Here is an 18,189-nt window from a genome sequence, read left to right as displayed (position 1 = left end):
CCAAAACTGAATAAGTAATATTGGAAAAAAGATACAAAGCAGCCACACCGTCTCGCATTATTGCTTACTTATACGGGCAGTTTAGCAGGTTATTATTGTACTTACAGCCTAATCAATAAAAACTCTGGACCCTTTTTCCAACATAATTCATCTCCTGAAGCCACAAACATCCTCTTCAACTGACGCTGCAGAGGAGCATTGTAACCCCCTCATTGACTTTTTCAGATCCACGGTCAACAACATTTGCGCTCTGATGTCCAGCTGTCCACCTCTGCTTCCCTCTGACACCCTGACCTTCTCTTCCAGTGGGCTTTTTCCTCTACACCTCACTGAGGTTCAGGAGAGCCATGTTGAGGAAATCCTCAGAAAAAGGACATCCTGTACTTGTACCCTGGACCCCATTCCCATTGCTCTGCTCAAGTCACATATCCCACTCTCCGTCCTTTCATCACCAAAGTGGTTAAACTTTCCCTTTAGTCTGGCAGTGTCCCACCTTTTGTTAAGGTTTCTGTCATCTGTCCCCTTCTCCAACCTTGCCTTCCTGTCCAAGGTGCTAGAGAAGGTAGTTCTTCTCAACTTTAGGACCACCTCAAGCACAACAATTTGAAAAATTTCAGCCAGGATAGCTTAGCTTAAGGCGACCAATGACCTGCCGATGACAGCCAATGCTGGATCACCTTCACTCCTCATCCTCCTGGACCTGACTGCTGCATTTGAAACAGTGGATCACACTATCCTGCTAGAGAGCCTCCACACCACCATTGGACTAAATGAGTCAGCACTGAAGTGGTTTCAGTCCTACCTTCCGGCAGAACTGAATACTTCTCACTGGGATGATGCAAGTCCAGACTGCTCCCTGTCTCCTGTGGTGTTCCACAGGGGTCGGTCCTCTGCCCTATTCTCTTTATAATTTACATGCTCCCCCTCGGTCGTGTCCTCAGCAAACATGGAATGTCCTTGCACTGTTATGCTGACGACACACAGCTCTACATCAAGACTGCCCCAAGCCCCTCTGCAGCCCCCTCTGGCCAGTGCATAGCAGAGGGAATGAGTAACTGGCTCCTTGAGGAAGGGCCTTCAGGGAGTCTGTCTGAGAGGGCGTCAGGCATCACTAAAGAAACTAATTACTCACAGTTTGCCAAGAGTATGTGTTTGTATAATAGCGCCCTCGTGTGCATGAAAAGTAATAACTAGTTATTGATTGCCAAAACACCAACAGAAGCCCATCAAAAGTTCAAAGAACCAAAACAACTTGATAAGATTTCTTGATCACAGTCAAAAAACACAGTGATATAACATTTAGTGATGAGAAACAACAACAACAACAGCAACAACAAAGACAACTGAGAGATAGAGTCTGAATGTGTTGTATGCTTCTAAAACCAAGGATTTATCGAAATATCCTAACAGGATATACAATTTACATGACCCATATCTAACTAGATAAAAATTGATTAGATACATAGAACTTAAGAACGAGCTGTCCCTGACTTTTATCATTGCACTCTTACTCAGTGATCTCATGAGCATGCTTCATAAACCAGTTACAAGCTGCTGATTAATGTACTCTTGAAGAGTATACAGCCTCAAGTGGCCGTTTGATGAACTGCAGTATTTGTCACTTACAAGTTGGCATCATTTCTCATGACTGGAATGAACCCTTTATTCTAGCCCCTCACAGCAATCAGATCTGATTCACCATCTTAGGTGCTTAATGCCCTTGCATAGCTCGACAGGCTATTGCATGGACCATAAGAAAGTACGCAGAGTCACGCTTTGAGCCGCATGTTTCATGGTTTGTCTCTCAAACGGCCATGTTGGGCAAAAGGAAAGAGTTTAGACAATGTCCTCTTTAAATGCTTATTACGTATTCAAGTTCTAGCACAAACATGTGTCTGGTAAGTCAGTGACCCTTGTATTGGCAATTAGTTTTGAAAAGAAAACCTCACAGTCATTAATGACGTCTTCGTTATCAAGTTCTTCGAACAAAGTCCACTGGATTGCAGTCATTATGTGAGTCAGTGTGTTTGTACTTTAATCCTGGCTTGTACCACTTCAAAGCCTACCGATAATAAGGGTACATGTGTCTAAAGTCACCAAGAACTAAAGTCAGTAAAGTTTTACTATTTATTTTTTAAAGGTTCAAATAGGTATTTAAGGTCATTATCTTGGTTTCATATTTAAGGAAAACCCAAAGGTAATATGTTAAAAAAAAGCAATCCAAAGAAAGTTAGTTTACTCTGTCCTAACAGGTCGTAACTATTTACTAACTTATTACTAAAGGTTTGTAGCAATAACTGGAAAACAAGTAAAGCGTTTTGTGAGTTGTGTTCTGTGACCAAGATGGTGCATGATGAGAGGTATCGCAAAGCTGACTCAATAATATGACATTTTTAGTCACATTTACTTATTTTTGTTTCATTTGATAATGTGAGCCTTCCACTGCTGTTTGAGTTAATATGACACAAAAAAACGCATTTCAGAAGAAGATGATCAAATTGAATATGTGTCTAAATATGTGTCTTCACTCAGTAAAGTAAGAATTCATACTGTCACCAGTGGTAAAAACATGATACACCCCTCTAACTATCTTATCTGATAACGTGTAAGTTTGAAATAAAAATATGAAGAAAGTACTAGATTTGAACGAATCCATAACTTGAAATGATGAGCCAGTACTAAACAATGTGTACCAAATTACTTCAATGATTTTCTTAGCAATTTGCAATTCAGGTTAAATAATTACATTTTATAAAAAAATTGTATATTTACAACACTAGTAAGAGTAATTTAGGCGAATCGTATACACACAGGATACAAGAGAACTTTGACAGATTTAATGGTTGATTTTTGCATCAGCTGTATTACACTCTCTCTACTGTCTCCACTCATGGCTCAGGGCCAGACGCAGCACTTGCAGCTGTCATCAAAGACAGATCCAGTACCACAGTGGCTCAAGTGGGTGATGCCACCAGCGCAAGAGTAGAAGCTCTTCCTGTCCTCTGGGTGGGGGTAAAGGCCGTCAGGTTTGCCGTTGCAGAAGCCAGGTCCTGGAGCGTGGGTGGTGGTAGTAGTGGTTGTGGTTGTGGTTGGAGTGGGGAAGGTGCTAGCACCTGGTTTGGGGGTTGTGGTAGTGGGCAGTTCGGGCAGTTCTAATGGTTGAGGGAAAAGGAAGGCGTTTGAAGCAACAACAACAAAAAGAACATCTGTTTATAAAAGATCCAGACAAATTAGTACGTTTCTTCATTACTCCAAAAAATGTACAGAGAAGGGGGCATGTTCATAAACCATGCAGTTCGAAGGGGTATTACAAGCCAAATACCTCCCCGAACATGTATGTTGGTCATTTTTGAATATGTCACCAGTGCTTGTAGGCCCTCATTACAGAGACATGTGGTGTCCAACTTGGTAACAGAAATACCTGATGTTAATTTAAATAAGACTAAACATAAGAATATAACAATACACTCAATGTGAATGTTTAATATGGTAGCCAAATAGAATTGATCCCTTAGGGATAATAGTAGGGGTAATAATTACTAATAACGAGACTAACGAGGGCAAACGTTACTTACCGATATTAAGAAGTTTGCGGAGATGACCCATCAGAGGATGGTTACCCTCACCACAGAACCGTCCTGCAAAATCATCCAAATCGAGGGCCCACACAAAGGCACCACCAAACTTCTGCTCCTGCAAATAACGCACCTGTTTGGGCAAAAACAAAAAATAAACAGGTGTAAATACTTTTTATCTGCTAAGAAGTAGGCAAATTAGCTGGGAATCCCCTGTGTATTGATGGACTGTCTACCTTGGTCTCATAGCTCTCCCTGTTGTCAAATCCAACCCACTCATTGTTCTTGGTGGCATAGGGAACCTTCTGGTCATCAATCCACTGAAGAGTGGTGTCCTTCAGGAATCCACAGATCTAGACCATGGACATCATCGGGTTACTGAGGATTTTTGTAACTAATAAACTGCAAACCGTAAAAAGCATTATCTAAACTGTACCTCATAGTAGGCCCAAAATCCAGCTTCACGTGTGAATGGTCCAGCTGATGCAGGACCATTAGCTGGAGCTCCAACACCAGTGCTTGATGATGTCAGACGGAAGGTACGACCATAAGCAGCAAATCCCATCCTGAGCTTCTCCACTGGGGTTCCGTTGTCTCTCCAGTACTTCATGGCAAAGTTCTATAAAAGTTGATGGAAGAGCCAAAGTAATAGTAATATTATTTGTACCAATGGCCAGGTGCCCCTAAGGTCATTTGTCTCCTGTTACCAATGTCAACTTACAGTGTTGAAGTAGATAAGATCACCATTGTCCTCGGATCCACGGAACAGTGGGCTGTTGTGTCCAGTGAACGTCTCCCAAGTTCCATGAAAGTCATAGGTCATCACATTGATGAATTCCAGTTCCCTGGAGATGGGGGGAAAGGAAACATTATTTGTAAAAACTTTGTCAAACCCCCAGTTTTTCTCTTGATGTAAGAGCCAAAGTAATATTCATAGTACCAGAGAGCAGGTACCCAATGTTCATTCATCTCTTGTTTCTTCTTAAAAGAAAGCAAACTCACTTGGCAATCTCAGCGATCTCATATCCAGCATCAATGGTTCCCTTTCCAGCAGCGACTGCAGCAGTTACCATGAGCTGAGCATTACCAGTGGCCTTGGCCTCAGCTGCATAGGCTACAACAAGTTCCTGCAAAGAAAGACCACGGAGAGCCAGAAAACTGTCAATCTCATGTAAATCATGCAGTAGCAGCTGTGGATTGCGGCTAGAAATTCAGGCGAGAGTACCCACCCTGCAGAGCAGAGTGAACCGCTGTTTGTCCTCTGGGGGACTCCCACGAGCGCCAGGGTACTCCCAGTCCAGATCCAGACCATCAAATCCGTGAGTCCTCAGGAATTTGATGGAAGACTGGATGAATTTCTGACGGTTGGCTGGAGAGGAAACCATGATGGAGAACCTGTAGGGAAGATTATGCTCTGTTCATACTTGGTACGACGCAAAACCCTTTTGGCAACGGCAGTCCCAACAGCCTTTGACACCCCCTGGCTTTTAGAAAAAAACACCTGAGTGAAGTTTTAAAGGCATCATATTTTTGATTGTGTTCATTGAAAATATTTTTTGTGGTTAACATGTTATTGTACAGAGTGTCAAAGCTAAAGGCCACCCTATCTAGTTAGTGGTATGGTTCATTTTTTGTAAACAACTTTGTGCAAGTAGAAACCAGTACAAGTAGCTAACTGCTGTATGTAACGATGACATCTGTGGATCCTCCTACAGGAAAGTAAAAAAAGAAGCTAATGCTATATTTAGGCAACATCTCATGCTCATTTTGAGACTGTTAAGATTTAATTGGACTTTTGGGATGTTGGTAAGAGCTTGTGATACATGTGTGATTTGAAATGCCACTCACTGTTGTGAACCAAAGTTCCATCCACCAACAGCCAGCAGAGTCTTCAGATGAGGATTTCTGGAAACAGCACAGATGGTGAGTCATTTTCCAACACCCTTTCTCCAAGTGAATCGTTCAGGCACTGAGCTTATTCTTTCTTAGCCTGACCCCTGACCTACGTCAACTATTAGCACTTACTTGTTCTTGAGGGCATTGAAAGACTTGTAGAGCACGTCATCATTCCACTCGTAGGTAACCAGCTCGTTGTTATGGTTGATAATCGAGAAGGCGTAGATCAGGGTGGTGCAGAGGAAGGGGTCCACATCTTGTGGCATGTATTTCCCCAGCCCAGGTCTGTACTGGGACCAGTTAGTGAAGTAGCATACCATCTGGGTGGCAGAGCCTGTGAGAAAAGGAACATAAAGAAGATCTGAGTCCAGGCATTTCAAGTGAAAATCCAGATAAAATGTTTCCAGCTGATTTAAAGGTATTAAAACTTACCCAGCTGGCATATCACCAGACATAAGCCTAAAGAATATAGAAAAGAAAACTGTTAGAAATATTGGTATTAAATGTCATTTTAGCTAAAAGATCTTTCCGCACTCTGTTCCTTTTAGTCAAATCAAGATGATTTTGTTTCTATAGCCCCAAACAAACCAATTATTAGTGGAAGGAATTCAGGAAGTAAAACACAGGAAGGATCTCTCTCCCAGAGGAGCGGCAGGATAGATACAATGTGCACACTATAGATCACCATAATGGGATAGAATATGGACAATCAGGGTGATATATTTATGAATATCACTGTCTGTTATTGAGTATTAATACAGAACCAACTCTGCATACATACCTGCTAGAATTGTGAGCCTGGTCATCTTGGGATCGCTTCTCACAATGCTGGAGTTCTAGGAAAATACAAAGTGAACAAGGGTCAGTGACAGAAACAACAGCCACAGTACCAACACCCCAGTAGTCTAACAAGTAACCTCTTACCTTGTATACTCAACTCACGACCCAAATAACAGCAGGAAAGTTTGGCCTTTTATACAGGTGTTTGTGCACAGGAAAAAGAGGAGGTGTAACAGCCTTTGATACACTGGGGTAATAAATGTTGATGATTCGAACCTGTTTTGATAAGATCAGTCTGAGTGCAGAGCTCCGTTCGCCGCATACATTCAACACAGCAAACATGCCAAAACGCCACGTCATCTGATCACAGTGCTGACATTTCATTTTTGTCTGGATAAACATCTCATCGATACTGACGAGAAGTTAACAAATATCTAACAACAACAAAAAAAACGCATAAAGACTGATATTCAGTGAAGTGGTTATTCGTATTGCTGTGGGTGAGTGGAGAGCACGGCCGTCCTTCAATCAAAGGCCGCGTATGGTAGCTCCTGTCATCAGAGTGTTAATGCGTAAACGATGAAGTGTGGGGTTAACGAGCTTTGTACAAGTGAATACAAGTACAGTCCATTTGCCATTTACCTGATCATTAAAAATCTGCTAGTAGTTTATTCAACCTGCAGAACCCATACATATTCGGTTCCAGTTTCATATTATTGCAATAAAATACGTAAGTTTACATTTTCAGCACTGCTCTGATAACCGGTAAAAGGATTACTTTGAGCTTTATGATCTTCCTCAATTTAGACACATGGACTTGTGAATAACATGCATAGCCAGTAAAAGGTACATATGTTTATGGTCTGATAGCTGCAGCTAGTGTTAAACTTCAATTAAATTAAACTAAACTAAAGAGAAGTGAAATCAAAAAGACACTTGCCGCGTGACACTTACTATCTATGACTGCACAACAATAATGGTAATAAAACCAAATGCATTATTTGATGAATGCACACGCATGTTACGACTCGTTTCCAGATTAACAGCTTTGATTACTTCGTCTCTATCTTTTGTCGAACTGGCAATGACCGTTGACCATCAAGCTTGTTTTTACACATCCTCTTGGTGATAAGTGTGGAGGTGCTTTCTGGGACACAGGGCTGCGCTAGTCACAAAAAGGAGAGAATTAGTATATAAAATATGTAGCATGATGTTGAGATGTATAGTGTGTTGACTAATTATATGGTAAAATAAAAGATTTTTTATTGTTTTCCAGTAGTGTTCTATTCCACACTATGTAGTGGTATCACCAGGCCAAGATTTTATGCAATGCACCAATGAAGAAGAAAAATTATGCAGACCAGGGAACATATATGAAACATTAATAAATTTAAAATGTTTTATCAGGAGGAAAACTTGCTTAGATATCCACGAGGCACATACGGTTTTGGTGACAAACACTAAATATAAACAGTGTTTTGTTGATGCGTAAAACAGTTAATAACAAATGGGTTACTACTATAGTGAAAATAGAAAATAATCTCAAGACAAAACGCTAGAGCATAACTTAGAGCATGTGCATGTAATTTATTCATCTGTAGTAGGTGAGTGCTCAGTTAGGGAGGATGCATTCCCCTAAAGCGAATGCATGCAGCTCCCTGCTTTTTTCTTCCCTTATGTCATATGCATTGGATGTGACGTGTTGTTCATTCTGTACAGATGGCATCTACTGCACAGTGTCCATCCTGGTAGAGAAAGCCTCCTGCCGTTCTCCCTCAGGTTACCCCCTCTTTTTTCCCAGTTAAAGATGTAGTATGTGTACACACTGTAAAGGCAATTTCAATTTGTGATATTGGGCTGTACAAAATGAATAGATTTGCATGGAACTGAACTTCACCCAACCACACTCTAACAGGTAAACGTTGCAAAAGCACCTAAGGCTTGATTTTGAGGATCTTGAGTGATCGCAATATCCAGGAACAGAATGGGATATTTGTTTATCCATTATGCTATTCTTTCCTTGGTATTCTTCTCATTTTTCTCTGGGTTGTCTTAATGCCTTTGCATTTCCCTTCAACTATTAATCTTTAATAAACCTTAGTTGATTATTTACTGAAAGTAATTAGTCAAGTGGTAAAATACCAGCTTCACAAGACAAAAACATTAATGAATGTGTTTTTATTGCTCCCCACTTGTAAATCAAGTGCCAAAGGGCATGTGTGATACAGTAATTACTGAAGCCAAATATGAGGTAACACTCTAGTGGGCATCCATCAGAGATATACATCCACCTCGTTAGGCACCAACACCATATACGGAGCTGTTTGTGTTGAAACAACCCTTACCTGACTATAAAAGCAACGGCCTTTACGCAGAAAACTGTTGTAACAACTATATGACTTATATTATGTTTTTTTTTAAATATCTCATGCATTTGCCTGTAAACTCAATGGTGCAATTCTGCGCTGACTATTTAATGATGAATTATTTTTCAGTTTTAGTTAGTAGTTAGCTCCTGCAGCTTTTGGTTTTGGTTATGTGAGATTGAGTATGATTCTCCAGTCTCCTAGATGGGAAAGGGAAGAAGCACAACTTTCATAACGTGAGACCATCCTTCAATGCAGCTTTCCACTAGCCGCTCTACTCCTTCTCCCCCAAGACATTAGTGGAAACTGAGTAGATCAGTCCATTTGAGACTCTTTGATAACGCTTAGCGGCACGGTGGTGTGGTGCTTAGCACTGTCGCCTCACAGCAAGAAGGTCCTGGTTTCAACTCCACCTTTCTGTGTGGAGTCTGCATGTTCTCCCTGTGTCTGCGGTTCTCTCCGGGTACTCCAGCTTCCTCCCACAGTCCAAAGACATGCTCTGGGAAGTAGGTTGATTGGGAACTCTAAAATTGCCCGTAGGTGTATGGATGTGAATGGTTCTTTGTCTCTGTGTTGCCCTGTGATTGGCTGGCGACCAATCCAGGGTGTACCCCGTCTCTCGCCTGAAGTTGGCTGGGATAGACTCCAGCCCCCCTGCACCCTGAGTACAGGATAAGCGGTTTGAAGATGGATGGATGATAGCGCTTATACTGTAGGGCTGGCTCAGGACTAGAGTTATGGCTGGTTTAAGTTAGCCTGGACAAATTAAAATCAATTGAATGTATTTAAATAGTTTTGAATAATCACGGCCATAATCACTCCAAGCATATCATTCAATTTGTTTCACATCATTGCTGTGTAAGGTTTAAAGTTAACATCTAAAATACTTTGGTAGAAAAAAACTAAAGACCTATATGAAGCTTCTTTATTAGTGAATATTGCTCCATGTCTGATAACACATTGGATCACAAGTAAATTATTAATGTTTCTATTGATAACACAGTTATATAACTTACATTTGCCTATGTAAACTGTGACGCTTTAGTCTTTTTGACATGGTTTTGTATTTTCCAGAATGGTTTCATAATGAATAGCTCCCCAACATTTATTTTGGAGGGAAGAAATAATCTTTTATTAGATGTCTTCTGTCACGTTTTGGGTCCATGTCTTGATTTATTTTCGAGTTTCGAGTTTTGGGATTTTGATTTATTATAAAAGTTATTTTTTGTTAAACTCTGCGTTTGAGTCCTGCCTCTGCCTACACAAGTCCTGTCACACATACGTCCACATCATAGCTTATTTTTCATCTTCACTGAATGTTCACATCATAGTCTATTTTTCATCTCCACTGCATGTTCACTAACTCTCCTGTCATTTCAGATCCTCCCACCTCGTCACCTGATTTCCGGCACCTGGTTCTCCTCACCCTCACCTGTGGACCCTCCCCTCGTCAGTCACTCACTATTTAAGCCCGTCACATTCTGTTGCTCACTGCCAGATTGTCTTGTGTGTTTAACCAACACATCTGCACATCTGTCTCCCGCTCGAGTAGTTTCGATCCTCTCTGCAGTCAAGCAGGACAAGCTAGGCCAGCCATTCACTGTGAATCAGTTTAAGAGACTGTTAGGTCTCCTGGCAGCGGCATCCTACGTGATACTTTGCGGCCCGTTACACTTGAGACCGTTGCAGTGGTGGCTCAGGGCCAAATGGTTCTCCCCGAGGAGAAACCACCTCCGTCTGATCAAGGTCACTCGGTGTTGCCTGTGGGCTCTGGCCATATGGGGGCAGACGCCCTGTCGAGACAGGGGCCGAGGCCCGGGGACTGGACTCCACCCCGAGGTGGTGGAGCTCCTGTGGAAAGGCGGTCTTACCGAGGTAGACCTGTTTGCCTTCAGAAAGACCACTCACTGTCCTCTGTGTTTCTCCCTCACGCATCCTGCCCCTGGGTAGGTTGCTCTGCTCCCGGAGGTTCTGGAAAAGGTCCGTCAGGACGGTGGCCTACTGCTTGTAGCCCCGCTCTGGCCGGCCATAGTATGGTTCGCGGACCTTTTGTCGCTCCTCACAGGTCCTCCATTGGAGACCCCCATCAGGGACCTGCTGTCTCAGGCGTCGGGGTCCATTGTTTACCCTCGCCTCGAGCTATGGAAACCGTCGGCGTGGCCCTCGAGGGGACCCGCCTCCTAGGAGCCAGTCTCTCGACCGAAGTCGTGGAGACCATCCTCCACTCCAGAGCCCCCGCCACGAGGAAGGCGTATGCCGGTAGATGGAAGCTCTTTGCCACTTGGTGTGGGAAACCACAGCTGGACCCAGTTAACTGCCCAGTCGGTTCAGTACTGGAGTTCCTGCAGGAGCGTTTTTGCCACAGGTTTATCTCCGTCCACCATCAAGGTATATGTGGCGGCCCTGTCGGCATCCCATGCCCCACTAGACGGGCGCTCTCTGGGGAGACATCCACTAGTATCCCGCTTCCTTCGTGGCACCCTGAGGCTGAGGCCAGCAGCCAGCACTAGAGTTCCGTCCTGGGACTTGGCCATCGTACTAGAGGGTCTCTCCGGTGCTCCCTTCGAGCCCATGGCGGAGGTCGCAGTGAAGTAGGTGGCTCTCTTCCTGCTTGCTATTTCTTCCCTCAAAAGTAGGATGGGGGCCAGAGCCTTCAGTTATCAATCTCCTCTTTTGTGGAACCAGCTTCCACTTTCAGTCCGGGGGGCAGACTCGGTCAGTTCATTTAAGATAAATCTTAAAACGTTCCTCTTTGATATTGCTTATAGTTAGGGCTGGCTCAGGTTAGCCTGGACCAGCCCTTAGTTAAGCTGCTCTAGGCTTAGACTGCCGGGGGACTTCTTAGGACACACCGAGCCCCTCTCTCACGCTCACACTCTCACTCTCTCCTTCCACAATCATCCATGTTTTATTAATGTACATCACCATTTAAACTTCTTTTCGGGAGTTCTTTGTGCTTTGTCGCCTGGCAGGTCTCGGTGGATCATAGTTTCGTGCGGACCCCGGTTCTGACTCCTGGCAGGGCTCTGCTGAAATCTGCTGCTGCCATCATCATTACTTTAAATATGATTCATATTACTGTCATCATAAACCAACATATTTCTGCTCTCCCTCCCCACAGAAGCCTCTGTGGATGGTGGTTCGATCTGATAGTGGTTGTCCCTGCAGTGGTCCTGCCGTACACCTGTTCTGCTAATTACAATTACTTGTATCATTTCTGTTAGAGAAATTGAATGTATTGTACATCTTTTACATTGTTTATTCTGTACACATGACATCCATTGCAGTCTGTCCATCCTGGGTGAGGGATCCCTCCTCTGACGTTCTCCCTAAGGTTTTTTCCCTTTTTTCCCCATTGAAGGGTTTTTTCATATTTTGCGGAGTTTTTCCTGTGCCGATGTGAGGGTTTCGGGACGGAGGATGTTGCATGTGTACAGACTGTAAAGCCCTCTGAGGCAAATGTGCGATTTTGGGCTATACAAAATAAAATGAATTCAATTGAATTGAAAAGTGTTCGAGATATGCAAGCCCTCTCGGTTGCCCCATCGTGCTTGGAATTAGCACCCGGTATGGTGAAGGCGTTCTTACTACCTTCCCCCGGCTATATTCCTAAGGTCCCGTCCACTACGGTCGGGCCTATTGTGCTGCAGGCTTTCTGTCCCCCCCCGTTCCGGAAAGAAAAGCGTCGGACCAGGCAAAGCTTAACCTCCTCTGCCCTCTCAGAGCCCTAGACCTGTATGTCCGCAGGACCTCCCTGTGTAGGCTCTCCGAATAGCTGTTCGTGTGTTTCGGGCCTCCCAACACTGGCGGCCCGGTGACTAAGCAGAGGATGAGCAAGTGGGTGGTTGAGGCCATCACACTTGCTTATGAATCGGCCGGCCAGCCCGCACCTTTGGCTGTCCGGGCCCATTCTACTAGGGGTATGGCGGCTTCTAAAGCCCTGTTGTCGGGAAGAGTATCGCTACACAACGGCAGGCTAGTCCTCTCCCCACACGTTTGTGAGGTTTTACCACATTGACCTTAACGCTACACCTGGAGCACAGGTGCTCTCGTCTGAGTGTGCGTTTTAAACTTCACACCATGGTCACTTGCTCATATGGTGAGTGGGTATTGGGTTTCCACAGCGTTTTTACGCAGCTCGAGTTGCCTGAGAGGGAACGTCTCTCGGTTACATATGTAACCTTCGTTCCCTGAAGGGAACGAGACGCTGCGTAAACTTTCTGCCCGTGGCACTTGATTCGGCCTTTCAGAGATGAATGGTCCTGCCCTTCGGGTCCCTTTATAGCGCCCTGGTCCCGGCGTCGCCCGCCTATGACGTACCAGCTCGCCATTGGTTAGATTTCACACGTGCTTCATGACGCGGCCATGCAGAGGCGGTCACGCAGAGGCGTTCCCACAGCGTTTTTACGCAGCGTCTCGATCCCTTCAGGGAACGAAGGTTACATACGTAACCGAGAGACGTTCCTCGACCCCGATTTACCTGCCTGCCCCGTTTCGGATTTGTCTGCCTGTCTGTTTGCCATTCTGGTTCTGACCCTGCCTGTCCTCGTCTGCGGATTACCTGCCTTCCCCTCTGGACTTGTTTTCCTCCCGATGGATCTCCCGGTTCTGGACCCTGCCTGAACTTTGATTAAAACCCCCGTGTCCGTATCGTGTCCGAGTCGTGCGTTTGGGTTCTCCTGTACTCCGGTACCCGTAACAAGTCCTGACATCTTCTTACTGACGGTGCAGAAGCTACCTCATAAATACTTATGCAAACTGGAGCTGTGTTAAATGGCATAAGATTCTCCCTGTTCATGCTTTCCTTTTAATGTTTGCAAGTCGAAAAATGACTAATGCATCTTGTGTTTGTGAGATACACATACATCTGGTTATTATCATCATTATTATTCATTATTATTGTTAAATGGGTATGGTCACGACCACCATTCATTGTTTCCTTTATAACACCAAATGTAATCCATCTTACATATGCAGTACATTTCTGCACAGTAAGTGTGCATCCATAGCTGCTGAATGGTCAATCTGAACATTTAATGGCAAACGGTTTGCTATAGGAAGCCGTTATGGTAGTTGCTGTGGTTCTCAGGATAAAGATTCACAAATTGTCAGTTCATGTGAAGCTTAGCATAGTTCTGTTCTGTTGCTTTGGCCTGTGCTTTGGGTTGGGCTTTGGTGGTGGGCTGATATGATGTACAAAATCCCACAACATATAGACTGGAAAAAATATATTCTACAAACCAATCCCTAAAGACTAGAAATTCTGCAGCATTATCATCATAAAACGTTATTCTGGAGTTCCCACAGCTTAAATCAGTAGATTTAGCGTTATTCTCTGTCACAATGCAACTTAATTGCAGAACTCGAAACTTCAGGAAATACGTTTTTAATGTGGGTTAAGGAGAGAGGTCAGAGCTCAGTGTGTCCCAGGAAGTAGCATAGTAGTCCTATAGCAGCTTATCTAAAGGCTGGTCCAGGCTAACCTGAGCCAGCCCTAACTCCTAAGTTTACCTAAGTTTAAAGCTCTATCTTAAATGAGCTGAGCAAGTCTGCCCCCCGGAGTGATAGTGGAAGCTGGAATCACAAAAGAGGAGCTTGATAACTGAAGGTTCTAGCTCCCATCCTACTTTTTAAGAAATTGTAGAAGTCAGTTGAAGGTCAACGGGAGAGCTGGCATCCAAATATACGTCAGGGCCTGCAGCTTCCTCCACGGTTCCTGAAGCTGAGGACAGTTTGGCAAGAAGTTCACGAATCCATTACTACTGAGATGCAATAGATTACATGGAGGAGAGGAAAACAGGCCAGCTCGTTAGTGCGACTCCGCAAGCGTGGTTCTCGCACACCAATCTTTCTCTCCAACGTGCGCTCACTGTGCAACAAACTGGACGAACTTCAGCTGCTGGTGAGAAGAGACAGACTTTTCTTCATTCTCCGTTTTGTGCTTCACGGAGACCTGGCTCTGTAGATCGATACCGGACTTCGCACTCCAGCTGGCAGGCTTCCAGCTGGCGGGCTTCCAGCTGCTTAGAGCGGACTGCGACACGGAGCTCTCCGCCAAGACGAAGGGTGCCGGAATCTGCTTCTACTTCAACAACGGCTGGTGCAACGACGTAACAGTGATCCAACAACACTGTTCTCGTGCCCTGGAATCTTTTATCATCTTTTTTATCAACTACAAACCCTTTTATACTACTGGTGTTTACATGACTACAGGCCCGTCGCCTGGACCTCTATAGTCATGAAGTGCTTTGAACGCATAGTCGTGTCCCACCTGAAGACCCTGACCGACCCCCTCCTGGACGCCTTGCAGTTTGCCTATAGAGCCTACAGGTTTGTAGACGATGCTGTCAACATGGCCCTCCACTTCGTCCTCCAGCATCTGGACTCCCAGGAACCTTTCCCGGGAAACATTTCTCAGCCTCTTGCACCATCAGCTCCGGTTCCCTTTAAGACTGCGTTCTTTCCCCTCTGCTCTTCTCCCTGTACACCAACAGCTGCACCTCCAGTCATCAGTCCGTCAAGCTCCTGAGGTTTGCGGATGACACCAACCTCATTGGACTGATCTCTGGTGGGTATGAGTCCGCCTACAGGTGGGAGTATGACCACCTGGTGACGTGATGTAGCCAGAACATCTTGGAGCTCAACACGCTAAAAACAGTGGAGATGGTTGTGGACTTCAGGAAGTACGCAGCCCCACCTTCCCCTCCTCACACTGTGTGACTTCCCATCACCACTGTGGATTCAATTCCGTTTCCTGGGCTCCTTCATCACCCAGGACCTCAAGTGGGAGCTGAACATCAGCTCCATCACCAAAAGCAGAGGATGTTCTTCTTGAGGCAGCTGAAGCAATTCATCCTGCCAAAGACGATGCACTTCTACACGGCCATCATCGAGTCCATCCTCTGCTGCTCCATCCCCATGTCATCCGCTCTGCACAGAGGGTGATTGGCTGCAATCTGCCGTCTCTTCAGGACTTGTTCGCTTCCAGGACTCTGAAGCGGGCTAGAAAGATTGTAGCCGACCCCTCTAACCCCAGACATAAACGGTTTGTGCCCCTTCCATCCGGCAGGAGGCTGAGGTCCATCAGGACTAAGACCTCCCGCCACACTAACAGTTTCTTCCCGTCGGCAGTCAGGCTCATCAACCGAGCCTGGGTCCCCCCCTGACTGACTTTTACTCTATGTACATACTACATACATTCACTTTCACTCGTCACTTTCTGGTGCACTTTATCTTTATTTTTATTTTTTATTTTATCTTTATTTCTTAACTTACTAACCCATAGCTTTAGCTTACTAACCCATAGCATATATTTTGTTATATTTTTTATCTTATTCCTGCACTACGTTATCTGTATATTATTAATGTTGTCACGGTTTGGTCTCCCTTCCTGTTTTAGTTTGAAGTTTCATGTTTCTTGTGGTCCTGGGTTAACTTCACTTCCTGCCTTGTCCCGTGATTGCCTGAGTGTTTCCACCTGTGTCCAATCACCTGCACCTCCCTCGTGTATTTAAGCCCCGTGTGCCTGTTGTCCCCTGTCGCGTCATTGTCTTTGTAACTCGTCGTTGGTGCACGTCTTGATTTTTGAGATTAAAGAACACTGGCTTTTTTGGAAAACTTTGCGTTTGAGTCCTGCCTGCCACCTGCACCAGCTTCCTCTTGACAGAATGACGCGACCATGGAAGGACTCAGCAGGGTTTTACCCAAATGAAGAATATTTGGGAACTCGCCTTGCGTTTGGGGGACCCCGGAGCATGCAGCAGGCTGCCCGGCGAAACACCAAGACCGGCATGCCAGCGGACTCCTGGAGCGACCTGGGGCCTGACTACCTCGACTTAAGAAGCCCATTTTTTCAGTGGAAAACGAATGTCGTTGTTGGCCCCAGGAGCTACCAGGAGGAATGCTTCAGGCTCCGGGACCTCCTCAATCCGAGGAGAAGGAGCCGACGAACCCCCGCAGTCCCGGCTCCCGACTCGGCCCCCAGACACCCGTTCCAGCCTGAGCGGGCCCCAAGACGCCCGTTCCAGCCCGAGCGGGCCACCCGACGCCCGTCTTCACCCGTTCCGGCCCCCAGAGTCTCGTCTTCGCCCGTTCCTGCGCCGAGACGCCCGTCAGCGCCCGTTCCTGCGCCGAGACGCCCGTCAGCGCCCGTTCCTGCGCCGAGACGCCCGTCAGCGCCCGTTCCTGCGCCGAGACGCCCGTCAGCGCCCGTTCCTGCCCCGAGAACCCCGTCAGCGCCCGTTCCTGCCCCGAGAACCCCGTCAGCGCCCGTTCCTGCCCCGAGAACCCCGTCAGCGCCCGTTCCTGCCCCGAGAACCCCGTCAGCGCCCGTTCCTGCCCCGAGAACCACGCCCCCGGTCCCGGCCCTGCGGCGCCTGACCATGACCCCTCCCTCCCACCCTCTTGGGACCGCCTGGAAGTCGGTCCTTGAAGGGGGGGTGGGGTCAGGTGTTGGGCCGGAGCCCCACGCCACGACGCCGGAGCCGCACAGCTCGGCGCCCCCCGCCACGACGACGCCGGAGCCGCACAGCTCGGCGCCCCCCGCCACGACGACGCCGCAGCCGCACAGCTCGGCGCCCCCCGCCACGACGCCGGAGCCGCACAGCTCGGCGCCCCCCGCCACGACGACGCCGGAGCCGCACAGCTCGGCGCCCCCCGCCACGACGACGCCGGAGCCGCACCGCCCGGCGCCCCCCGAGACCCTGAGGCCCGGTCGCCGATCCGGCAGGCCCCACGAGACCCTGAGGCCCGGTCGCCGATCCGGCAGGCCCCCCGAGACCCTGCCCGGTCGCCGATCCGGCAGGCCCCCCGAGACCCTGCCCGGTCGCCGATCCGGCAGGCCCCCCGAGACCCTGCCCGGTCGCCGACCCGGCAGGCCCCCCGAGACCCTGAGGCCCGGTCGCCGACCCGGCAGGCCCCCCGAGACCCTGAGGCCCGGTCGCCGACCCGGCAGGCCCCCCGAGACCCTGAGGCCCGGTCGCCGACCCGGCAGGCCCCCCGAGACCCTGAGGCCCGGTCGCCGACCCGGCAGGCCCCCCGATGGACCCGACACATGGCCGCCATCACCCGGAGTTCCCCGCGCGGCCCAGGATCTTCGGGTCCCCACCCTCCCTCCCCTTGTCTGATTTTTTTTCCGGTTCTGCTCCCCTTTAGGACCGTCTGGAATTCGGTCCTTGAGGGGGGGGTTCTGTCACGGTTTGGTCTCCCTTCCTGTTTTAGTTTGAAGTTTCATGTTTCTTGTGGTCCTGGGTTAACTTCACTTCCTGCCTTGTCCCGTGATTGCCTGAGTGTTTCCACCTGTGTCCAATCACCTGCACCTCCCTCGTGTATTTAAGCCCCGTGTGCCTGTTGTCCCCTGTCGCGTCATTGTCTTTGTAACTCGTCGTTGGTGCACGTCTTGATTTTTGAGATTAAAGAACACTGGCTTTTTTGGAAAACTTTGCGTTTGAGTCCTGCCTGCCACCTGCACCAGCTTCCTCTTGACAAATGTACTGTCTTCCGTCATGCGCCAAGTCAAATTCCATGTATGTCTGACATATTATGGCAATAAACGATTCCTGATTCCTGATTCC

General features: G+C 47.0%; 1 protein-coding gene across 3 annotated transcripts in view; it reads right to left on the bottom strand.

The window, feature by feature from the left end:
* Positions 1-2,822: 2,822 nt before the first annotated feature.
* Positions 2,823-18,189, bottom strand: part of LOC119229561 (acidic mammalian chitinase-like) — a 90,009-nt gene continuing 74,642 nt past the window's right edge. For 2 of the 3 annotated variants that reach the window (XM_062563826.1, XM_062563827.1), the window contains exons 2-12: positions 6,253-6,307; positions 5,904-5,930; positions 5,601-5,805; positions 5,424-5,480; positions 4,805-4,970; positions 4,578-4,702; positions 4,297-4,420; positions 4,012-4,194; positions 3,812-3,928; positions 3,576-3,708; positions 2,823-3,152 (exon numbers count right to left, since the gene is read on the bottom strand). In XM_062563826.1, the coding sequence (XP_062419810.1) occupies positions 2,896-3,152; positions 3,576-3,708; positions 3,812-3,928; positions 4,012-4,194; positions 4,297-4,420; positions 4,578-4,702; positions 4,805-4,970; positions 5,424-5,480; positions 5,601-5,805; positions 5,904-5,930; positions 6,253-6,307 (1,449 nt within the window). In that variant the 3' untranslated portion in view covers positions 2,823-2,895. Of the gene's footprint in view, positions 3,153-3,575; positions 3,709-3,811; positions 3,929-4,011; positions 4,195-4,296; positions 4,421-4,577; positions 4,703-4,804; positions 4,971-5,423; positions 5,481-5,600; positions 5,806-5,903; positions 5,931-6,252; positions 6,308-6,395; positions 6,426-18,189 lie in introns of those variants that run through there. The other variant, XM_037490050.2, reaches the window with a different exon arrangement.

Source organism: Pungitius pungitius, chromosome 8, assembly GCF_949316345.1.
Source record: "Pungitius pungitius chromosome 8, fPunPun2.1, whole genome shotgun sequence".
NCBI lineage: Eukaryota > Metazoa > Chordata > Actinopteri > Perciformes > Gasterosteidae > Pungitius > Pungitius pungitius.
The sequence above is the reverse complement of the archived record's forward strand: the minus strand, read 5'-3'. Positions and strand labels throughout refer to the sequence as shown.